This window comes from Penicillium concentricum (genome assembly GCF_028827145.1).
Source record: "Penicillium concentricum strain IBT 3081 chromosome Unknown utg000001l_segment0_segment0, whole genome shotgun sequence".
NCBI lineage: Eukaryota > Fungi > Ascomycota > Eurotiomycetes > Eurotiales > Aspergillaceae > Penicillium > Penicillium concentricum.
The window spans coordinates 5161293-5185642 of record NW_026622754.1 but is presented as its reverse complement, the minus strand read 5'-3'; the positions used below and the strand labels follow the sequence as shown (position 1 = coordinate 5185642).

Here is a 24350-nt window from a genome sequence, read left to right as displayed (position 1 = left end):
CTCGGGGAACTCTCGATCCATGCGCACCTGCCAAATTAGGAAATGACCGTATCCACAGCCACACCGATTGCGCCACTCCTTGCAGTTCTAGCCACACACCAGCCACGCTCGAGCCACTTGCGGCTGACAGGGTGGCGGTGCGACTATTGACTTTCGAAACAAGGTTGTGTTTTTGTTTTGTTTGCTTTTTGTTGGGCTTCAGGCTCGGCATATGTGTTGGGAATTATTGTTTCCAGTTCTGATGGGGTTCGTTGGTTTCCTGCAATGTTATCTCGATGATTCTCGTTCTTGTCTGGTCACGTTCGGCGCCAAAAGCTGTCTCGCAGCTGCATCACTTACCAGCACTTGGGATCAGACTTCGTTCTGCATGCACTTGCGTCACAATCTTCTGCCCAACTTAGCGGCCTTCGGGCCACTAAAAGCAAAGGATATCATTTTTCCGATACTCCGCACAGTATTTGTTTCCGTTGCAGCGGCGGGGCGTCAACTGATTTGAATTATTGATGAAGATCGTCGGGACGATCGTCCAACTCTTAAAATGATGTGATAGGATGACAGGGGTGGTTCAAGCTTCTTGTGGAGTTCATCTCAGATCCTGAACCAGTTCCCTGACATAACACATGGAATATCTGTTAAGAGGCGGGTCTCGGCCTGGCCAGTGAGGCTGATTATTTAATTTCGTCAAAAAAATGACCACCGCTACAACATCTGCCCACGCCCCAATTTAACAGCTCTTTACTCTCCACATTAGGCAACACTGTTCTGATAGATTTTAGAAAAGAACGAGAATTCTCATATCGCAAAATAGGGTTTCAGATTTCGAAATGGGATATGTCGGGGTTTCCGAGTGGCTATGATGTTCACTCGAATCCACAAACGCCACAGTTCACCGTTGGGTGTGGCTTGCATTTTCTGGTTACCTAGGTAAAGGAGTTAGACAGAGCCAGAAATTCCTATATTCCGACTCGGGGATCATATCGAACTAGGTCTAGATGGAGTGGGCACTTTCATAAACAAAGCTAATACATTTATATGTACTCCGTACTCCGTATCATGATACCACCAAGATGAGATACTTGCATACTAGTGGTGCGCCACATCCAAAATGAAGGGTCCGGCGGTGGCACTTGCGACTCACCAAATGCCAGCCGAATTACAAGACACCGACTCTGCGATAGCGAACGAGGTTGAGCAGAACCCCGCTGCTTGATCCGTGCACGGAACTATTGAAAGGATAGGCCCAAGTCACCACACGATCCCCTTGAGGTCCTGTATCTGAATTCACAACCCTCATCGCACATGAATGTCAGTCATGCATGCCAAGCCATTTCCCTGTCAAATTTGTCAGACTTCCACAGGAAACCTCGAGTACATCAGGGTCAGTGTGTGAAATGGCTACGTTCTACAGATTATGGTGGAACCCCTGTCGTGAGGGAATCCCGGGGTCGATCCTGACACTAGCTTCAGATCTCCTGCAGTGCATCTTCGATCTCACGGATCTCGTACCTTCTCCACACCTGATATTTTACTAGGACGCGTACCCGTCGATCAGCCCAAACAGGAACAAAGTACTATTTAGTACTCTTGTACATACTCGCCCCACTGTTCGATTATATTGCCGGAACGTGATGCTGCAAGGATCCTGCATTATGCCGAGCAGGCCTTTTATTGAGCTCACAAATATTGTTTCTGCGGGGATGATGGTCCTTGGCAGTCCCGACTACCTGGTCACAGACCATCTAATCGTGTACTTTTGGATGGTGGCGACATTCCCGTGGCCCCCCATCGTGCTTTACCACATAATTGAGGTTATGGGTCCAAATTATGTCTGGTACTGTTCTTGGCGACTGCCATGAGGTATATGAAGCCCTAGGTACGGCCTTGTTTGTGCTTGACCCGATCCTCGTATTCATTATTCTCAGAGCTTGACCTTCGTTGCCTATATCCTGATCCCACCTCATCATTCTCCATATTCTTCTTGCCTCTCTTCCATCCAAATCTTGTGGAGTTATACTTCACGGTTTCAGCTCCACGGTTTCTTTACTCCCATTACTTCTCAATTGGATTGAAGCAGATCATTAAGCTTGAGCCCCTTTTATACCAACAAGTGATCCAGCACAACTCGTCTATCCCCAAGCACCATACCATCCCACAACGAAAATGGCCGGTCGTGAATTCACACTGTCCTTCGAGACTACTCCCCCAACGGCCGCCCAACCCGGATTTCCCTTCACAATTCCAGTAGTCATTGCTGTGAACCCAATCGGGACGCCAGCTCAGAATGTGCAGCACCTTGTCGTGAGCGCCTCCCTCCGCGATGAAGCTGGGACAGGAGCAGCCGTTGGCCTAAGCGGTAATCTCACGGCAAGCGTGCGGAGCCGAACCGACAACTCAATGAGCGGATATGCAAAACTCAGCCCGCTCACTATCTCGCAGCCAGGCAAGTTTCGGCTGCGGGTGATGCTTAGCGCAGCTTCCTACAACGGTGTTGTAACGAAGGAGTATGCTGATTCGACGGTCATCCATGTGCACGCCGGTGCGGCTGCCCAACGGCCAAGTGGGTCAATTTTCCTTTGTTTTTTTGTCGTATTTGCGCTTTGTGCCGGCTCCCCTTTTACCACTTCTGATAATCTTTCCCGTTTTCTTTTGATCTGCCCCTCTTCCGCACGTTTTCCCCTTTGAGCCAATATTTGGCCCCCTGCTTGCCCCTTTCGGACTCTTGCTGATACTCAAAACTCTAGCTCCCACTCAGGTGGCACGACTCCAGCGGCTTACGACCGAAAATCTGGATATATCTGCAGCGGATATCGCCGCATGGCAGCGTGCCTGATCGAAGGACCTGTAGTATTGTTTTTTTTTTTTTTTTTGCCTGCTTCGGGGGATCTCCGGCGTTTTTCATGTTTAACCGTACCTGAAGGTTCTTTTTTTTGCCACGCGGAAGATTACCATTCTGAGGAGAGCAACAAGTCCTCAAACAAATGCAAATCCATCAACTAGTCTCGAGCAATCTATATCCACTTTGTCTCAGATAATTTCTTCATGCATACTCTCCATTGCATCCTTTTTTGTGCTACCGACTATTCTTGGTCTCGGAAGAGTTTTTCTTTTATCTATTAGCGCATACACTAACCGACGCCGAACCAAATGTTGATCTCCGCAGAATTTTTAACGTAGTTGCAGATAAATTTCATCAAGGAGCTAAATAAAATCACCGTTTTCCCTCGGTTCACATGATGAAGCTTGGGACTTTCTTTCTTAACCTTTCTAGCGTATGTAAGGTTTCGGGATCACCGCCGGTTTCGTCAAACCCCGGCCTTGAATCCGGTCATCACACAATTTCTTCCCCGGGCTGCATATAGATATCCCTTCGTCTACTTACTGGCTGGGTATATATGTCTGCTCGGCTCCGGGCGAAAGGACCAGGTGGCCCCATAATAACTATTGCCAAGTGTTGTTGTAACGGTCATAATGACCGCACAGTCGAGTGTTTTGGTTCCGAGTTCATTTACTACTGGTCCGATCCTCATGATCGTGATTTCCCTTTGATAATGGCTTGCATGAGACTAGCATCCGGCATACTACAAGGTACTTACTTCATACTAGGGCTTTGAGGTACCTCTGGTCATTTTCTTCTGCAAAATGTGAAAGCCTGCTGGGTGGAATTAAATGAAATGGAACCCGGTGGCGTAACTATCTAGCTTAATATATTAACGGGCTTTGCGCAGAAGGCATGAATCAGCGGGGCAAATCCACCTATATAGGTACATCTTACCAAGTGTGTAGAATATAGAGATTATGTACTCTAAGCAAAGAGAAGTTTTTTTTCATGGCCTCATAGATTACAAAAGGAACAAAAGAAGCCACAAAGAAAACTATAAGCAACGAGCCTAATCGGATTATATATCCGGATTATGCTATATGCATAGTACTACTAGACGGATCGACTTCCTAACCTATTGAGGTAAGACCCACGTACATATGAGTAGCGAATGAACATTTTTGTGTGAATATTTCACCTGCACCTAGTGCCGTACCGCAATATGATACAATCACCAAATTGGTGTCTAAGTGGGGTACATGGCGGAGATTTGTTTGTTATCTGGTTTCGAATAGATGAATGTGCGATTCAGGTCATTTGCAGCGAGGGTGGGAAAGCCGGTCTCTATACGGAGTACCAGGGTTTCGAAGCTTAACATACAGTGGATCCCATATTATCCCATATCCAAACACTATCCAAACTGCTCTGTTAAGATCTGAAACCAATATCAAGGAAAGTACCGGTTTCATCTTATTACAAAGTTTATTATACATTTTGACTTTCACTAAATAATAAACCCTGTGCTAAATGGATTTGCTTATAGAGATATAAATATCTCATTTAGCCCTAATAATATAGTTGTCCGGGTTACAGTAAGAAAGGTTCTTCAATATCAGCCTAATTGCGGGACAATCACTTGTAGAAAGACGATTCAAAGATAATAAAGTCTAGAAGGAAATCGAAGCCTATTGTACATTCATCTAGCGCGTTGAGCAATAAGTTCACTATAAGCTCGGGTCTTTCAGAATGTTCGGGAATCTTCGAGATGGCACTCTATACAATTATTTCCTCAAGAATTTTCTAGTTTAATCGTACCCGACGGATATAGAAGAGGAGATATAGCTACTTATCGACACACGAATATATCAAGTCGCGTGGCAATATAAAAAAACAAAATTTTATTCGGAGTGTCCCTAGTCGATCATGTCACCTCTTCAGTGATACCGTATAGGAGCCTGGTTTGGGTCCGCAAAGCATTAAAATGAATAAAGTGGCGAAACTGATTTCGATCGCGTTCGTATATTATATAAAATCGGCCCCTCTAAATAGGGGAAGCATTACGCAATAACGGTCTATCCGCAATATCAACATCAATCCCGAATCTAGTCTGCTTACGACCGTTCTGTTCGCCAAGAAAGTTTTGACCTCCATCAAGCCCGACGCTTTCCCGTGTCTCATCCTCAGAAACACTCGAAACACTAGAAACATCAGACTGACTCCGATTCCTCTGCCTCTCCACCTCCCACCAACCCATCGAGAACGTGCGTCCCTCCAACACTCCCCGTTTTTTCAGCTCCTCGTCACCGCACCATTCGGAGCCATTGGGGATGACAGAGCTCAGCATGCGCGAGCCGTAGAGAAAACTGGCAACAGAAGCAATGCTAGTGGGGCTCTTAGGAAGGACCCTCTTGGTACGCATCACATACAGCGCTATCAGCGCGCACACAACCATGCTGCCGAGCACGCTGTCTAGAATTCGAGTGGAGATCTCGCTTTGCACGAGATACTTTCGTCCATCGTGGAAGATCCCAGTGTAGATAGGTGCTTTCATGGTGGCGGGCTCAACAAAGTATGTCGCGTTAAACGGATCGTTGAAAGAGTCCCTCGCAGCGGTGTTGAGTAATTGGGCCATGACGATGCCCCAAACCTCGTTGACACGATTGATCAATTTCTCCGAGTTGAGAAGCTCATCTAGCGGGACGCCATTGATGCCGTTTGTAATTGCATCAAGGAACGAGTCTCTGAACCTGGGATCCGATACAAAGAGGTAAGAGCTTAGTCGTAAGATTGCGGGTAATGATTCTTTGTTTGTTTTGAATGGTGTCCGAGCCGAGCCTTCAACTACCCTTGGTGGGGTTTCGGAGTCAATCAAAAATGACGGAAGCTGGAGTTTTGTATCAACTTCTACCTCTTCGATAGTAGCGTTGCAGTAGATGTAATGGTAAATGCTGGGGGCACCATGGGGACCATTATCGGGGTCCTTTTTACCGTACATCATAGCGTGCGTGGAGCAGTTTGAAGGTACATTGCTGGATCTTGGGCTTGAATCTGTGAGAAAATACTCGATATCAGATTCAAGGACCTCGCCACCGATAGGAGGGAAGCAGGGGGAATCAATCTCGCACGCCCATGTTCCCCTTTTGATCTTGCAGCGACCGCCGTTTGCCGGGTCTGGTGTGCAATTTAACCGGCTTCGGAGGGCTGGAATTCTGGCGTTGATGAATCCCGCCCCCGGTGGTAGGTCGTCGGCGGTTGTGAGTGTGAATTGGGGGAAGACCAAATTTTGATATGTCCATTGGGGATAAGAGAGATTGAGGTTGAGTATAAGGCCGGCTGTGGGATCAACTTGAGACCCTTGTTGCTGCGCCTGGCGTTGCATTAGGACATTGGGAGTAGCAGGGTCGCCTAGGTTCCAGCGGGTGATTTGCGTGAGATTCATGGGGGATGTGAGCCCTGAGGCTTTGGCGGTAAAAAGACCGGATACAACGATGGGGTTGATGGCCGCGAGAAGTAGGGATATTGTGGCTGCAGCCAGCGCCCACTGTCTTTTTCGTAGTGTGTCAAACACGGCGAAGGGGGCGATCTTGCGTAGCTGGTTCTCGAAGATGGATGTTTCTGGGGGAGCAAGGCCTTGGCGGAGACGAGAATAGGGCTGAATAATACGTGTGTTAAACTCGACAGATGTAAAAAGACAACGAATGATAAACATGGCCAACGCCGGGACATAGGTCCAGATGTAGTGGATATATGGTGACTTCCCGTCGACTGGGGTTATCCCAGGTCCACTGGAAGAGATGTGGTAGACAACTTCAAGGCTGATGATCACGGCGATAGGAATAATGACCACAGCAATCCGAAGAAACCAAGTGGATGAAAACGGTTGCCACCAGGTAGGTGAAGAAGAGTCTTCGCTGCTATTGTACTCGAGAGGCTGGGATATGGGTTGATCCTGGGGAAGAAGCACGAAAGCTCCCTTCGTATCACTTAAGGTACTGTACTGTGTCTGGCCTAATCTGGACTCTGCCATTTTCTCTTCTGACTTGAACTGTGATCCACCAAATGCGCCCATAAACTCTGGGCTTTGGGAAAGAATAGTAGCGACTCCTCCAATGGACCCTGTGTCTCGTGGGCACACAGCAACTGGAACGAAGAAGCATAGAAGAATGACGACAATGGCAATTAAAATGACCAATAGGATTGCCATCAACCAAAACGACATTTGACGCACAAATAGTCGGTCCTCAATCAATTGCTCTGTTCCCTCAACTTGATGCGGTTCATATCGCATGAGCTTATTCTTCACAGTCTGCTGCATGAGACACGATAGCGAATCAGTTATGGCATCAGTAAATGCGGCCATATCTGCCCAAAGCTCATCCCGCGAAGTACCATTTGCTGCAAAGGTAAACTCGGTTCCTGGCGCACTTGTGCTCGGCAAGTATCCACCTGACGCTGATTTCCAAGCACTGTACATAATCTTTGATGCCTGCACACCAGCAATTCCCTCTATGGCATTCAAGCTCTTTCGTGGTATATCGACCGAAACGGCATTCTCTCCGGCCTCTCGCCATATCCTTACTGGGCCCCGGTATGTGGTATAGCGGGGCTTGCACACAGTAACATGAATTGGACGATGTGCCCACCCCGTATAGTTTATGGTGTTCGGCATTTCGAAGCCTACTGATGGAGCAATGGCCGCCCAAATACGCCAATCCGCATCCCAGTCGCTCGAATACGGCCCCAGATAGCTGGGTCCAGAGCCGTTCAATTTTTCGCCTTGACATCCTCTGAGGTCGATATCAATACCAAACTTGGTGTCTAACTCATACATCGCACTCGGCGCGTACTTGGCTTGCTGAAAACGACAACCGTCGGGGGTTTTGTATACTGGGGTGTCTCCAGTGAAATAATCCACAGAAGACGGCTCAAAAGAGGTGGTCGCGTTCTGGCAATCAAAAGATAGCTCAATGACTTCCACGTCTGCCTGATAGTTTCGATCCGTGGGAACAGTGTCATTTTCCACTGAATATGGGTTGGCTGGTTGGAAAGGAGTGTACACGTAGGTCTCGTGGATACCAACAGGGCGAGTCATATTGTAGGCCGAAAATGCCATGCAGGACACGATGGGCTTGGCATCGATCATATGAGGATCATAATCGGCCCCGCTAAACTTGTTAGGCACCGTCAGGTTAACAGGACGAGGGACCAGTACTGAGTCCAGCTCGAAGAGGCCAGTGGAAAACACCGTAACGCCGTTGAGAATGAGTGATCCTGCAATGCAGAGAGATACCAGAAAGTGTTTCTGCCTGAGTGATTGATATAGTGATACAACGTTCATTTTTGAGAGGTAATCGAGGAAGATGCTCTGTGAAGCTGGGGTTGGGCCACGAAGCATCAAAGCCCATGGCATCAACTGGACAGCACGGTATTCGACTTGTGTCCAGCCAGCTGTGAGGATTGTAAACACTATCGAGAAATTAGAATTTTTGAACACAACCCGTGTCATAGAAGACTTGTATACCTGCGGTTGGCCCATATGTCCAGAGATAGTAATATCTATCCCCGTCTGTCTTGATCCCCAGACTGTGATTCTGCCGCTGAGTGTACAAATACAGCGCGATAAGTGCACCTAAGCATGACAGAAAGCCAATCAAAAAGACTATCATGGTCAGGCGCCGCAGAAAAAACGGCACCCAGAGTGGACGAGGGCTGTGGCCATCCTCATGTACGCTTTCTTCTTTCGCGACGGGAGAATAGCTGCCGGGCGGTTCGAGGTTCCCCGAATGTTCCGCTGACATATTGAAGATAGCGAGGCTCAGGTAACATTCATGAATGAAGAAAAACAAAACATACCATATTACAAGAACATTATGTCTTGTAGGAGGGATAAAAAGAGTCAAATAAGAAGGAAAATAAGGCGAAATGAAAGGATATTAGTGTATGGACGGGCTGTGTTGAGAGGCTGTGAGTAGGGGCTTCCTGATTTAGTATTGATCGGGCAAAGATGCAGCTTTGTTCTTGGCATCATTTTTTTTATTGGATCAAAACTTCACTACGGGTTGCCTAGACCAGCCTATGTGAAATTTGGGGGCCAATTCGTTTCACTGTACGGAGTACTCCGTAGTTCACGAATATATACTCTCGTGGTTCATGGATCAAGTGAGATCTATACGATCTATACAATTATAGAACTAGAAAAGTATGCAATGCTTGAATCTCATAGGGAGATGATCTCCCGATTTTCCAATTTTCTAGACATAGGAACTAGTACATATAAGCATTTCCGGCTACCTCGTATAACCATCTCCAATTTAATTGGCCAAGGAGTCTGCCTGTCTACAGGTAGTAAGCCCTAATAATTTTGGGGTGGGGGTTTTCACCCCTCTTTCCACTATCCTAGTATCTAGGAACGCAGGTGAATCATGTGAATAGCGGCGTGGGAATCAGTATAATGCTGAGACCCAACATTTCGGTGACTGTTAGTTTTTAACCCTTGTTGGGTATATCATAATATGTAATAAAGGGAAATGTTGTTCTGTTGTTCAGGTATCAAGTATCGGGTACTTGCCTTATCGTGTGAGTTGCTCTGAGACCAAAGTACTCGGTACTTAGCCCACCTAAATACATCAAGGTATCAGACTATGGTTAGAGGTGTACCTGAGTAAATATTTAGCAATATCATCAAAAGTTACCTTGACCTATTTGGACTCTTTGGACTCGTTGGACTTTTCGAGTCATGTAATGAAATTCAACGCCTCCCGCTGCTGTCATGGGACAATCTCCCATCATCGACCACATCAGGTTAGAAGGTCATTCCCTTGGACATGGCAAGAGATTCTATTTCAAAATGGGTAATCCCATAAATCATGAATATTAGAAAAGGTGCTTCACACGGCACTTAACGGATCATTCTTTGTGTTGCCTCAATCGGCTGGCACCTGAATTTCGAACTTCCAGGTTCCTGCCATTTTAATATGCGCCTGGGTCATTTTCACCCACAGAGTCGCCCGTATGAGTCTTCGGTCACCCGGGAAAGCCTCTGGGTAATATATAGCTCCGCACGTGCAAGCTAACTGATATATTGCCCGTGGGCTTTATAAAGCTGTGTTGATCCCTATTTAGTTGCCTCGGTGGCTTCTTCTCACTTCAAATATACATCATGAATGCAGGATAAATTTCGCTATTATCACTCAACCTCTCCCTCTTCCTCTCCAATATGCGACGTACCCGTCACCACAGAAGACACCACACATGGCCCCAATGTGGCTCAGATCTGTGCCTGCGTGAGCCCTGCGGGCTGAAAATCCATGTATCCAACACAGTAGATGGCCCCGCAACCTATACCTACAACATCCCACTGTATTTACAACAATCCACGGCGGCTCCAATTTCCACACAAGAGTTGCTTTGCGATGATATAATAATGCCCGAACTCTCTCGTCAACCGAAACGAATGTCTCGGCTTTGGTTCCGATCATCCGTGAGACGAAGCGATCAGAGCTCGCTGTCGGGGCCACCGGGGCAGACAAAACAGGTTTACCGGAGTGTTCTGCGTCGGTTGACACGTCGGCCGCCCTTGAACAAGACTCGATCGTTGTTCGTCATCCCTACAAATATGAAATCCGATGGTTCATATATGATGCCTAGGTTTATACCACCCGATGAGTTGGATAAGCCGGCAGTTCCTTCCGACTCGGACAAATGGAGGTCATTTATGTCTCGATCTGACACAGCAGGATTCATGGGTGAGGGACGACATCGGAGGTGTCATTCTGAGCAACTACGCGCATGGAGAAAACCGAGTGCTTCATTGTGGACACTTCAGGAATCCGAAGAATGACTTGCCCTGATGGTATTTGTTGGAAATATTTGCTGGCTTTGCATTGTAATCTTTATTTGAAAATGTTATTCTGTTTATAGGGTTGAGTTTCGCAAAGGGGGATCTGAGCGAATTCATCAAGGCTCAACGGCATGAAAGAAAGTCTCCTTAATTAATGCCCATTGATAGGTCAAAAGACCCAAATAATTACCAGTCAGGCCTAGTAAAGATCTGAATATTATCATGTAGAATTCAACAGAAAATTCAGATTAGAGCTTTCGGTTCATCAATAAACACTCTTCTTTCATTATATTCCAGAGGATGTCCAAATTCAAACATAGCAACTATAGAAATGACGCAATCTGGTTGTCGCAATACTGTATAAACGCCGCTGCAACCCCGGTGGCCCCCTTTCCCTTTCCCCTCATAGCTCGCAACAAGTCATTCCTTGGACACGGATGTATACGGCCCCAAGGTAAGATATATTTCCCCCCATCATCAATTTTTAGATCATTAGTAAAAGCCAACCAGGTTGCAGTATAAGCTCTGAACCTAGGGGTATAAAGCAGCGGCCCAAGAATATACGGAACATAAGCCGGACTATGGCGCATGATGTTTGTCTTGATATTCCCTGGGTTTTGCACCAAGCTTAATATCTCATCTCCGCCAACCTGACTTGCGAGGGAATCTGCTAAAAACCAATTTCCCACTTTGGTGTTGAAGTAATAGCGCGATCTGTCGGCGCCTTTTTGTAATAATTCTGCAAGCTCTAACCCGGTCTCAAGCGCGAATGCATCAACAACAATCGATGCTGTCCAGATAACCCGTACACTAGATACTGGTGTAGTTTCAGCCGTGTGTCGTAGTATTGGCAAAAGAAGTTGGGTGAAAAGATGCGGCCCGAGACAATTAGTTGCCAATTGCAGTTCATGGCCCTGGGGTCAGAGTAGGAGGGGGTGGGAAAATCTGCGACTAGATAACTCCCATAATGTTGAACTGTTTATTAAATTGTTCTACCGCCATGGAAGCTCGGGCAGATATGAAAGAATCTGTAGAAATGAAGAAGAAATGCACTTTCCCGCCGAACCTCTTGCCCCGTGTCGCCCTCGATATTCACCGAAGAGATACCACCTCATATGTACACAGTCCATATATCAACTTAGTTGCCCTAACATAACGACACTTTACACTCAAATCCCCGAATCATCCTGCTTATGCAAAGACTCTTGTAATAAGTCTCCCACTTGGCTTGATTCAAAATCAGCCGAAACAGAGGCCCCCAGCTCCGGTATCTCCACCTGGTGCTCTACAAATTGCAGCGCTAAACTCTGGCTTGTATGCCACGCAATGTGGCAATGCATAAGCCAGGATCTAAAGCTGTGTTGGTGAGTTCGCAAGAGAACAGACTTCCATGCACACCCTGGATTATCGTTCTCGAATGCAATGACGAGATACCCAGAGCCAGCCATTGTAGCTGTATCCCGTCGAGGTGGATTCTTGCGATTTAGGTTGGTGAGATGGGTATAGAGTCCAAATCCCTGCGCTAGGATATGAAAGTCGTGCCCGTGGAGATGGAAGGGGTGGTAGGCATTGACGAAGCCCAAATCTTGAATGACCCAGTATGTCCACTGATACGATTTCGTCAGCTCAAAACAGCATCAGCAGCTAGGAAGTTTTTTCAAACTCACAGTTTTATCTGCAGGGATCTCATATATGTTATAATCAGTCGGGAAGATCGACTCATTGCGATGGATGAGAAGATCGGTCGGTCGCTGCCAATCAATTTCCAACGCCTTAGTGCTAATTGCCCAGTGGTAGACAAGATCAGTCTCATAGAACCATCCAATATTCAAGTTCTTCTGACTGTCCGCTTTGCCGACGTCTTTCTTGACACAAGGAACTAGACAGGCGTAAGGCTCGTCGCCACAGGAATTCGTGATTGACGACCATTGCTTTGTTGTTGGATCAGCCTGACTAACACCTTCATAGCGAATGATACCTTTGATATCATTCCTCTCAATTAAAACCCCATTGCACGCGGTCTGATATATCGCGCGCATCCAATAGTTACCGATGTCTTGGTTGGCTTCAAATATAACATCATATCGCTGACCAGAAGCGAGAATCACACTATTGGTTTGATAAGGTACAATAAGCACCAGGTCAGCTGCAATGACTGTGAGTTTGTGGCCGTCAATAGAAAATTTCATCCACGAATATGTCTGGGCGGGGAGCAATCGAAGACGATATTTCTTGCCCTTCTGTATCACGGTCTCTGAGAGTTTTCCTATTCCCAGACAGGCTGTATGGTCGGATTCATCGCAGGGAAATGTGTTTGTGCCATTGATTAGACCATTTGGAGCAACTGCGGCGTTTCGCACGGGAAACCCACCATACATGGCACTTTGGACCCAGAGAATAAAAGCACTTTGGTGATATCAGTCCGTCGTAAAAACAGGCCCCAGGTCAATATAGATATCTCGGGTGAACATTTAAATGTGTTTAGTATATTCACACAGAACCCATGGCACTATAGCCTCACATTAACTTTTTATATTTCGTGACCCACTTAGGTGCAATAGTGGAAATATCATTTGCCCTTGGTTGAAAGGACGCAATATTTACTTGATCCGACTAAAATGACCGAGTATCAGAGATTTGAACAAGCTCTTCCGGGTGACCAAAGGACGTAAACGAGAAGACATGGTCATAATTAGTTTAGAGGCTATTGTGTAAGCCTATAATCAAATCTCTCTCAAGGATAGCTTTTTCTAAACTGGTTGACATCATTATAACCCCACTGGAGGAAATTGAGTGGGCATGGAGTCAAATCGAGAGTCAAATCCCTCGCATAACCTCCTTTCATGTACGGGGTTACCTCATGAACTTGTGGGGGGCAGGTGACTCAGACATCCCGTGTCTCGAGATCGGTTAGCACGGCATTCTAGAAGGGCGCTAGAAGGAAAGCTAGCGGATTTTATTGGCGAAAGGAAGAAAATTGGAGCACGGGGATGTCTCATAAGGCTTCGTATGTTCGAAGTCTTGTTTAATAGGAGATACCCCGAAGTGACCCACTTGGGACGAAGTCATGAGAGAGGAATCACGAAAGACATGTATTTGGATAGTACTCCGTATAGTACGGGAAGTGTAGACGTGTCAATTTGTGGAAAGTTACACAAGGTCGGTGAATCTGCGGGGTCCAAAGGGCGGGAAGAGGAGGCTCCAAGGCAGAAACAATTGCTGATTGGTTGGTGGACGGGCGATAGGGCACTTCGGCCCTCTCAAACCTGCCAATCTCACCGACAATCAATACACTAAACCTTACCAGTGGATACTCCGACTTCCTTCTTACAATGTCTATTGGTTGAGATGTGGGCTGGTCCGTTTCCCAGTCATCTGTGATGAAGCTGATTGGTGTCCTCTAGTAAGGGCGTTCCTTGTCCCGTATTTGACTACATCATAGCGTACTTCGTGCCGCATTTTGGTTGCCCTATAGGGCGACCATCACAATTGGGAAATTATTTTGCCTTGAACATAAATAAACCCCTCTCGCAGGTCTATTTTTCATCCTCTACTTCATATTCTCACACTCAGTACATATATCCCAAGAGATCGCTCTCCCAAACATCAGCTACATCAAGCTCCACCCAGTTCTCTCAAGAGAAGCCCTCCAAGCTGTCGAACCCTCTCTCAAAGCCATTCCGATCCAAAACTCCTGCACCAATCGATATCCCCAGGAACCAAGACACAATGTCACAGCCTCGAGACATCCCGCAGAAATCCAAAACTTCATACTTCCCAGACCAGAGCTATACTGCAACCAGCCCGACCCAGATGTCCAGCATGGGTTCGCCCCAATCCCCGAAGGTGGACTGCCCTAAGCGTGCATCTACTCCCACCCGCAAGAACAGCGACGACTACAAACGTTACAGTGGAACTGTCAACCACTACGGTCGTCACTCCAATGACTGGCTATTCGGAGGCTTCAGTGTTCGCGAGACTGTTCGTGATAGCCTCGATAAGCTTCGCAGCCAGGACAAGGAAAGCTGAATACATGGCCCTACTCTGCTATCTCGAATACTTCCAACATGTGGAACTCCTATCGGATCTACTCTGTCTGGTTTACCCCCTGGTTTACATCCATCTTCATCTTCCGATGACGCCCACCCCGACCTTTCGGCCAATCAATACCTGATCCGCCATGATTCGAAAGCTGCTTTGCTTCAAGGTCCTAGAACTGAGTGTGGTCAGTCCTGTAAAGGTGTGACTACACTCGGGCATCAGCGCCCCCCACCCCCCACGAACGCTGTGTGTGCGTGAGCAAATCAGCTGTGACACTACTTTGCCAAGTTTTCAGCTCGAGTCCCTGCCCTCGATCTATATGGCCGCCCAGTCTTTGAATTGTGTCGATCGCCGCTCGTGTCTCCTCTCTCGGTTTCTGAATATTTGATCGCTCCCATTATGTCTTGAATTGCGTTGGATTTGATATCTCATTGTGGACAAGGCTGCGTTCTATCCCGTTATATGATCGATTTCAGTATGAACGGAACAGATATTGAACTTGATCAAGTGAAATTTAAATACAATGAAGGGTGTTATTTTGCAGGGTAAAAGTAATTTAATCTAGTAGTATCCAAAGTATGTGTTATTTATTGGTATGTTTAGGGTAATGGCTCAATATTGGACCGGGACATAATGTCAATCTGGGCCAATATTTCCATCAACCAGCCAATGGTCGAGTTAACTCGACCACATCTTCCTTGGTCTAGTGGTGATGATTTCCGCTTGTCATTAATACCGATAAGCGCGGGAGACCGGGGTTCGATTCCCCGAGGGAGAGATTTCTTTTTGACCTTTGAATATTTTGGTGTTTTAGTTGTATCATTTCTTTTTCTTTTTATATTATTGAGGTTTCAAATATCTATAATTCAAATGCTGATTCTCCAACAAAACATCGATTTGTTCCAGTGTGATGACTTTTGCCATACACGAGTTTCGTCAATGTCCGAATATATATTGAGAAGGTAAGAACAAAAAAACACCCCCAGAAGAAACTATCTTATCAGCGAAATAACATGAACATACTAGTAGGAATAATTTCTATTCATATAGAACCGCCGCAAAATTGATCTTGATCATCAATGCTAACTTATCCTGAAGACCCAAACTCTCATGGAACCCGAGGCCGGGAAGGAATAAATATTTTCAGCAACGGAAGAGCAACGGAAGAGGGAAAAAAAAGAGGCATCCCGATTGACATTTTATCCAGGAAGAAGTGTGAGGTGAGAGAGACGGGTTCGTGATTTGGCCACGGGAGCCTAGATGAGGCTAAAGCGTGCGATATTTAAGGGATCGCACCTGCCCCTTTTCACTCCTATTCCGACAATTCGCCGCATCATGGACTTCTTGTCTTCTCTCCGTAGAGCAATGCCTGGATCTTTCGAGAACAATGATGGATTCCTCGAGCAGGAGCCCCTTCCCCCGCTCCTCATGGCAGTTGATGGGGAAGATGTGGACCTGGTGCGCCAATTAGCTGCCACTGCGGACTCTGTCGATCTGGCTGCGGCTCTATGTCGATCTTGCGAATATGGTAAAATAACCAGCACCCAAGCTCTGCTCGAGAGCGGGCGATGTGATGTCAACGCGGCTGTGGATGGAGACACACCTTTATTCTTGGCCGCGAAAAAGGTCCAGTTGGCCATGGTCAGATTCCTGCTTCAGCATGGGGCTGATGTCACGATCAGATCCAAAAACAAGCGGCGTGGAGACAAGCCTCCAGCCTTTACCCCCCTCCACGGAGTGGTGGACAGTCTGGGTCCCTACCAAAAGGTGGAAGACCTGCCCCGCTACGGAGAGCTGATACAGGTGCTGCTGGATGCTGGGTGCGACATCAATGCACAGGATGCCCACGGACATACCGCTCTGCTGCTTTCAGTACACAATGAGACTGTTCTTGCTCCATTTCTCTTGCAACATGGAGCGGACCCGAACATCGCAGAGGCCCAGGGAGGCACGTCTATGCATTTCCTTCACCACCCCTTGGACCACCCAGAGTTGTTCAAGGGCCTTATGGCGAGTGGGGGCCGCCTGGACATTGTTCGAGATGGAGATGGTCATACCCCGCTGCATGCCTACGCGTCTAAATGTCAGTTGGGCGATCTCTCGCTGTTCCAACCCTTTGTGTCGGATTGGACGATTATTGACGGCAAGGGCAACACGCTTCTTCATATCGTCGCCGCAAAACATCTTTGCGGGAGCAAAACTATAGTGGAATTGCTGAAGCTTGGAATTGACCCCAACCAGAGGAACCACGAAGGGCAACAGGCTATCCACATGGTGGAGGGATCGGAGCAAAACATTCAGGATGTGTTGGACATTCTCTGCGCAGCCGGTGCAGACCTCGAGGCTAGAGACTATCACGGATGTACACTTCTCACTAAGGCCATGCGTGGCAACCCACAGTGGAACTGTCGCGAGCTTCTTCCCTACCTCATCAGCCGTGGAGCCAATATCAACGCGCAGGATTATAAAGGCAACGGGGTACTATCTTATCTGATCGAACCATACCACTTCCGATCCGAGTACCTGGGATTTCTACTGTCTCTTGGTGCAGATCCAAATATGGCAAATTACAAAGGAGACACGCTCTTGCATCACCTTGCGGCCAATTTTGCTACCATCGACCAAGATACGGCTCTTTTGGCCATGATTCAACTTGTCAAAATGGGCAACCCTCCAACGATTCCCAATTTCCGAGGTCGGACACCTCTGCATATGCTATGCAGCCAGTCTTCAGATAGTTTGTTCGCGGCGACCGCACAGGGAGGCAAGTGTGCTATCGACCTACTTCTAGATGCGGGTCTCGGTGTCGCTCTAAATATGAGCGATCACCAGGGAATTCGACCTATCCACCTTGCTGCTACGGTTTCGGAGCACCTGGTCGGTAAATTACTTGCTCGCGGCGCTGATGCTACAGTTTCAACAAAGGATGGCCGTAATCTGTTGCATATTGCGTCAACCGCGCGGCAAAGTAACTCTGTTGGGCTAATTTTGGACCACTGCGACACTAAGAAGCTGGCTCTAATGCTCAATGCACGATCGGAAGACGGGAGAACGCCGCTGCATGTGGCTTGCCGCTCTGGAAGACTGGAGACAGTGAATATTCTCCTCGCATACGGAGCAGATGTCAACATCGAGGACAAGCAAAACCGTACCCCTCTAGATGCATGCGCCGAGTCCATCGCGGAAGACCAGCTTTGGCAGGGGGCTGACGACCAAGAAAACATAATGAACACGCACTCCGCAGCAGGGGTTTTGGCAGAAGATAACCAGCGACCGACACAGCCCACATCGAAGATGGAAACGAAGCACCACAACACCAAAGGCTTAGGGTGGAAAGGAGAAATCACATCTGAAAGTTCGACAATCGGAATTGGACGAATCGTACGAGCATTGGCGTCTCATGGAGCCTTGACATATGAAAAGAATTGTGGCGTCGGTCCTATGTACTACGCAGTTGACGAGGGGAATGAGGAAATGACCATGGAGTTGGACAGGCTATCACGAGAAATGAGCCTTCGGATTCAAGGTCACCACCCCAGCATGACTGAATACTACCTGCTGCGCTCTCAGCACCTCCCAGACCTCCTCCAGCAACAATTCAAGGAATATGTATCCGAAAGTAATGTGCTCTCAATGATCTTGCTCGGATACCAAGAGGAGGTTGCACAGGCGCTGGAGAAAAGCGCCTCCGTTATCGAGGACAGATCCTGCATGTCAGCGGTTATGACATCTCTTGCGAGATGGGGATTTCCAGAGCTCTTTGGGCGGATTGGCAGTACGATGTCAGGCAACTGGATCAATGGCGTCAACACCAATTTTCGGGGTCAAAAGCTGACACCGCCTCTTCTGATGGCTGCCCAGCGAGTTATTCCTAACCTGGATGTTATTCGGGTCATGGTAGAGAAGTTCAACACAGATGTTAACATCAGATTTGAAGCGGATATGGTTGATAAACCCCAAATAAGCTACCAAACAAGGATGGCACTGAACCGACATTACAAACCGGGTGACACAATCCTCCATCAACTGGCCCATGGTACGCACTGGTGGTATGAAGGAGCCATTCGGTACCTCCTGGAACATGGTGCCGATCCCAACGCCCAAAACAAGCAGGGCAAGACGCCTCTATGCAATGCAGTTTCACGGGGGGAGCTGGGGGGTCACCGCCAGCTCGAAATTACGAGGATATTGCTGGAGGGCGGCGCTGACCCTAACATAGCTGCCACGTGTGGCTATACCCCGCTGGCCATGTCGGCGCACGACACCCAGTTGTTCCAATTACTGATCGATCATGGAGCATATCCCTCTCAGGACCACCCCATGGAACTCTTTGATGCGTTGTCCAGTTTCAACAAAGACGTGGTCTCCGCTCTCTTAGATATGGACCTGGACTGCAACGCGACGGTGTTATCCAATGCGCAGCCGCATTGGCATACACACCGCGTCCAAAAGCTCCCAACAACCCATGGGCTCAAGCTGAGCCCTCTTCTTTACATCTCAATGCTACCATTTAACGAAGCCAACTGCCGCGACCACGCCTGCAGGATGATTGAATTTCTCCTAGAACGAGGGGCAGATCCCTTCCTGCCTTGCGACAAAAACCAAGAGATTCTCCACGAGATTTTCGCCAGCGGAGGGATCGTCCAACCATGGCTAGATATGCCCGACCTTAACCTCGAACGACGCGACTCTACAGGAAGAACACTGTTGCTGGCAGCGGCGAGCTCTACGACTGGGACTCACTCGTATGCCTGCACGATCACGGCATATCCACACCGAGGCGGGAATATTACACCGGCGTCCTGGAAGGAGGATGACCCTACGCGTGCAATGGCTCTGTATGAACGGGGAGCGGATTTGAGTGCAGTAGATGACGAGGGAAACAACGTATTGCATCACTTGGCTGACGTTGACTGCTCTGATGATAACTTCGCATCAATTGAAGTTCGACGGACTCTGAAATTGTTTGTGGAGAAAGCCCCCGAGTTGGTACACCAGACCAATGTGCATGGGCAGACGCCCTGGGCGATAGCGGCGGAGAAGCAGCTCGTGGAGTTCATGGAGGTCTTGCGGACAAACAATGTGCGTGTGGAATGATAGTCGGTGGGTGTTATTTATGGGGAAATTATGGCTAGCAAGGATAACACGTGTGATCATCGATCCAAAACTGGTTATACAAGAAGGTTTGGATATGTTACCATGCAGTTTCTCTAATGCGATGTAACCGATGTAACTTAGGAACGGCGTACAGCATGCACATTCTATGCATAATATAATCTCAAATTATTCAAGCATGCATTTGCAAGGGTTCTTTGTGTATTTATCCATATAGCCAGAGGGCCCACGAGTATATATGTATATGGATTACTATAAAATCTAGAAGAGACGTGAGCTTCAAAGCATGGCTATAAAAAAGTTCTCTGATACAAAGAAATTATATTTTATATACCAATGGTGTAGCAAAGGATCCACATGTTCAATATACTTCTCTGAATTGATTTATTTCTATTCTTTTCCCCGAGTAAAGAGTATCAGTTAGAACCGTGAAAGATTGATCCCCAGAACACGCACAAAACCTGGGTTGAAATCGATGTGTGGACAGGTTTTGTGGATGTTCTGAGGGTCAATCTTTCGCGGTATTAAGGCACCTTTAATGGAGGAAAATGTCTATAAAAGACATCTGAAATGACTGCAGGAAGGACTACCACATGCGTCGTCATACTGACATGCAGTCAAGTACCAAGTTCCCATCCGACAGGCGTTCCCGCTTTGTATTCTATATCCCCAGCTAAGGATCTGTCAGCACGATGTCTTTTGAAGATGTTCTTCCTTCTATGAGACCGAGGTACAACTATGAAGGAATCGAGCAATGTATTAGGATGGTGGATCAAGAGGCAGAGCGACAGGAGCGCGAGGAATCTGAAGGCTTATCCAACCCTTATATCATCATGGATATTGATGAAGACTCCTTCATTGAGTGCTTTGTGAATTCCGGAGAGAGTATTCGTAGACACTCATGGGAGCTTTATGACCATGCCTCTCAGTCCACGCTTTTAAAAATCTATGAGTCGGCGATCCACGCAGTCGCTGGTGGAGCGTTTGAGACCATCTTCTCGGCTTGGACTCGCAAAGTCGACGATACTCTTATATTGTCTACAAGAGCAAGCGCTGTCCGCGGAGATACATGGACCAAGAAAGCAGATATTTCCTGGACGCTGATCGACCCATCAGGCAGACCCTGCAAGTGGCCAACTTTCGTTGGCGAAGTGGCATGGTCGGAACAACGACGGAAACTCCTACGGGATATCGAATTTTGGCTCAATGACTCCAACGGTGAAGTCAAGATCGCGATCACAATCACTATTCATGCTCGTGGCCGAACTACAGTATCATCGAACAGCGAGAAAGAGATCCAAGGGTTGATGGTAGCATAAAACTTCGGTTTCCTGCTCAAAAGATCAAAATCATCCGCAAACCCGCGCCAAACTGCCCCAGAATCAATGGACAGCTTAAGCTGCAACTTCACGACATTTTTCTTCGCGAGAAAACTGGCTCAGAGGTCGATTTTGTTCTTACCGAAAGGGACATGGAACGGATTGCGCGCAGCGTATGGGCTTTCCAGTTCAACTCTTTTGCAGAAATTTCCCCATCCTCCTAGATACAGCACCGATAATCGATGAAATGATTATACAAAAGATATATAAAAAAGGCTTTCGAGAAGACAGCTGAAAAGACATCGAGAAGGTCTACCAAAAAAAGAAATGACAAGGCCGCTAACCTCGATAACTCTACCTCTCACTGCGTTGAATTTGACGGAATTTCCGCTGCCCTGGACGCGATTATCCCAATGGCTCTATTGTTCCAGCAGTTGCATAACATACTGGAGAAGTTAAAGCATCAACTTTCCAGCCCCAACCCACCCTCTTCCCAGTTCATCTATCTTTAGGAGATAGGACAAGAGATATATGCCAAACTTGAAGACTAACCAAACCTCTTGCTTGGCATGAGGGCGAACATTTCTATGGGCGTGAAGTACTGTTCAAAGTGACAGATCACCAGCATGATCATGTTCTGTTTCTGTTCCTAATTTCGAGGGATATCAGGGGCCCAAGCGCTAAAAATAGCCAAGCCATGACGTCAACCCCCACACTTTGCTAACACGGGGTTTCGCGCTAGTCCGACGTCCAAGGGCCCCAATAATAGTAAGCAATACCAAGCTTCTCTCTCCTCGAACTTTCATAACCTGTTGAATATGAGCCATGGATCACAAATGCCGGGACACTTGGACGATGAGAATGATCTCACCACCCCAGAGGAGATTGGTCCCCTCCAGTCACTGAGCCCGAGACCGCCACCTAACACTCAATGGAAGGCATCCTCGCGGAAAGTAGATGAGACACTTGCTCAGGGCCTGTCTAATGAAGATTTATGGATGCTGATCCGTCGATTTGACAAGGTTAGTATGGTCTCCACCAGTGTCGAGAATAAGCGCTGACATGTGACCAGCAAATCTACCATGTGAAAGCGGTTCATGATACCGCTGCTCTGAACTTGGATCTTAATCGCACCGAAAATGAGCAGTTTCCACCTGAAAAGCTGCGCATGACGCTTGAGAGATTTTATATCTCCGTGGTTGTCGGAGTGACCGAGCTTTTCCGCCATATTACTCGCCTGCGATCATGGAAGGAACCGGCGAGAACGACAATGTTTTGCGCAGTATGTGAATCACGAACAGTCAGGATTTCTACAAGATGTTAATAATTTACAGGGCTATTTCGTTGCTTGGGTTGTGGACCTCTTGGTTCCAACCATTTGCGGTCTTGTCGTAGCCTTGATAATGGTTCCGCCTGTTCGGCTGGTACTATTCCCTGGCTTGACAAAGGAAGAAGGCTCAACTGGGAGCAGCTCTCAAGAGGGACAACCCCAATCCGAGGATAGCCTCACTGGTGCCCCAGAAAACCACAAGGGTGAAGCCGCCGAACAAGAGGCCAAAAATCTGGTTGACAGCTTTGCCACCGTTGCTATGGAAAGCGCAGCGGCCAAATATGGTCAAACAGTTACGGAGGACGCCCCCGATAGACCTGCGCTTCTTGAAAGCCTAGAAGCTGCCGAGGCTGCAGCTACAACCCCGGCGGGCGATTCCCCTGAAGACAAGACTAAGAAGCCCATGAAAAAGAAGGTGGCACACGCGACCGATAATGTCATGCGTATTCTCAGCGATATTACAGATATATATGAGAAATTTGCCAAGTGAGTCCATCCCGGAAGGATATATGAACACGCGATATTGACGATATAACAGCATCCTTTCTCCAACACCTCCGTTCTTTTTGGTCACATCTAGACTCCGCCTTGCGAGCATTTTTACCCTGGTGTCTGTTATTGTACCTTTCACATCGAGTTATTGGATCATCAAGATTGTTGGCTTCGCACTTGGACTGGGCTTCTTCGGGGACCCAATATTCATCTATACCCTTGATCTGCTGAACGATAAAGTACCAAACTGGAAAGATCATCTTGATTTGCAGAAGTATGATAACCCTCGCTTTTTTTACCCTTTTAATGCGTTGCTGACCCGAGATACAGGACACTTTTGGCTGGCGTTCCCACAAATGCGCAGCTCACTTTGACATTGCTCCGAATTGGCGAGATCAATTCTTCGCCACTACCGCCCGCCCCCTCCCGTGATGACGACGAGCCTGTTTGGCCCATCCGCCGCAAAAAGTCACAGGCAGCGAGCTCTACAGACCTCAGTACACGGGGATCATCTGTGGACCTCCAGTCGACGAACTCGACCACATCGCTCCCGGAAACGAAGGTGCCGAAGAAGAAATTTGTATTCAAGCTCTTCAGGTTCTTCCGTCGCACAATTGCGACGGCAATCAAGGGCCATATAGCCTTTGACCGAGCCATGGCCATTGCAGGGTCAGCACATACCAAGAATCTGATTGGAATGCTGCAAGATGGACACTTTGCTGCTGCTGCAACACAGTTCGGGCCCTTGAAGTTCGATGCGAAGTTTGAACGCAAGAGAGGCGCGGCGGTCATTGACTCGTCAAAGGAGCCTCCTATTTTGTATTTCACCACATATGCATCCGCTGGACTGGATGATCTCCGCATCGAAAGTAGGAAGAAGGGCTCTGTTTTGTTCCAGATTCCTGTCACCGAGATCAAAGAGCTAAAGAAGACGGAGGGACTAGGGTGGAAGGGGAAATTGATTGTTGAACTGACAGCTGGGAGCAAGGAGGCTGCAGATGGACTGGTTGTCAGCGGTGATGAGACGGGCCAGTCTTACCATCTCACTGGTATGAGGTCAAGAAATCAACTGTTCAATCGGTTGATTGCTATTGATGCACAGTTCTGGGAAAGTCGTTGATACCTAAGTATTTAGCTCTATTGTACTGAAGGTCTGTCTATTTACAATCTACTACAGCTCCATGGGACCCTGGCTTGAAACCTCAGGCACCAACAATAATACTGAAGTCATGTTAACTATGACGTCACTGCCATATTTTTCATCTCAGCAGATATGGCTGAATGGAATGCTCAAGTGATATTCTCGCTCATCTGGGCGGGCAAAGTCCTTCTAAAAGGAACGTTGTCGCCAAAAATTGCCCCACGTGCACGGCCATTCTTTCATTTAGGAAATCA

General features: G+C 47.5%; 8 protein-coding genes across 8 annotated transcripts; 6 read left to right on the top strand and 2 right to left on the bottom strand.

The window, feature by feature from the left end:
- Window positions 1-1649: 1649 nt before the first annotated feature.
- N7517_001970 (uncharacterized protein) lies at window positions 1650-2830 on the top strand (the record flags this gene model as incomplete). The annotated part of the gene is made up of 4 exons (XM_056719700.1): window positions 1650-1826; window positions 1874-2170; window positions 2194-2557; window positions 2742-2830. The coding sequence occupies 4 exons, from the start codon at window positions 1650-1652 to the stop codon at window positions 2828-2830; spliced, it is 927 nt and encodes a 308-aa protein (XP_056583835.1).
- A 2029-nt stretch (window positions 2831-4859) lies between these two features.
- Window positions 4860-8616, bottom strand: N7517_001969 (DUF3433 domain-containing protein; the record flags this gene model as incomplete). Its single annotated transcript, XM_056719699.1, has 2 exons — window positions 4860-8284; window positions 8340-8616. 2 exons carry the CDS (start codon window positions 8614-8616, stop codon window positions 4860-4862), a joined length of 3702 nt encoding a protein of 1233 aa, XP_056583834.1.
- Window positions 8617-10241: 1625 nt separating this feature from the next.
- On the top strand, window positions 10242-10658 carry N7517_001968 (uncharacterized protein; the record flags this gene model as incomplete). Its single annotated transcript, XM_056719698.1, has 1 exon — window positions 10242-10658. One exon carries the CDS (start codon window positions 10242-10244, stop codon window positions 10656-10658), a length of 417 nt encoding a protein of 138 aa, XP_056583833.1.
- Window positions 10659-11827: 1169 nt separating this feature from the next.
- N7517_001967 (uncharacterized protein) lies at window positions 11828-13036 on the bottom strand (the record flags this gene model as incomplete). The annotated part of the gene is made up of 3 exons (XM_056719697.1): window positions 11828-12008; window positions 12057-12265; window positions 12326-13036. 3 exons carry the CDS (start codon window positions 13034-13036, stop codon window positions 11828-11830), a joined length of 1101 nt encoding a protein of 366 aa, XP_056583832.1.
- A 1351-nt stretch (window positions 13037-14387) lies between these two features.
- On the top strand, window positions 14388-14687 carry N7517_001966 (uncharacterized protein; the record flags this gene model as incomplete). Its single annotated transcript, XM_056719696.1, has 1 exon — window positions 14388-14687. One exon carries the CDS (start codon window positions 14388-14390, stop codon window positions 14685-14687), a length of 300 nt encoding a protein of 99 aa, XP_056583831.1.
- Window positions 14688-16034: 1347 nt separating this feature from the next.
- On the top strand, window positions 16035-19796 carry N7517_001965 (uncharacterized protein; the record flags this gene model as incomplete). The annotated part of the gene is made up of 1 exon (XM_056719695.1): window positions 16035-19796. One exon carries the CDS (start codon window positions 16035-16037, stop codon window positions 19794-19796), a length of 3762 nt encoding a protein of 1253 aa, XP_056583830.1.
- A 710-nt stretch (window positions 19797-20506) lies between these two features.
- On the top strand, window positions 20507-21357 carry N7517_001964 (uncharacterized protein; the record flags this gene model as incomplete). The annotated part of the gene is given in 2 exon segments (XM_056719694.1): window positions 20507-21117; window positions 21129-21357. The coding sequence occupies 2 exon segments, from the start codon at window positions 20507-20509 to the stop codon at window positions 21355-21357; spliced, it is 840 nt and encodes a 279-aa protein (XP_056583829.1).
- A 594-nt stretch (window positions 21358-21951) lies between these two features.
- On the top strand, window positions 21952-24075 carry N7517_001963 (uncharacterized protein; the record flags this gene model as incomplete). The annotated part of the gene is made up of 5 exons (XM_056719693.1): window positions 21952-22155; window positions 22206-22415; window positions 22468-22949; window positions 23002-23229; window positions 23286-24075. The coding sequence occupies 5 exons, from the start codon at window positions 21952-21954 to the stop codon at window positions 24073-24075; spliced, it is 1914 nt and encodes a 637-aa protein (XP_056583828.1).
- Window positions 24076-24350: the final 275 nt, after the last annotated feature.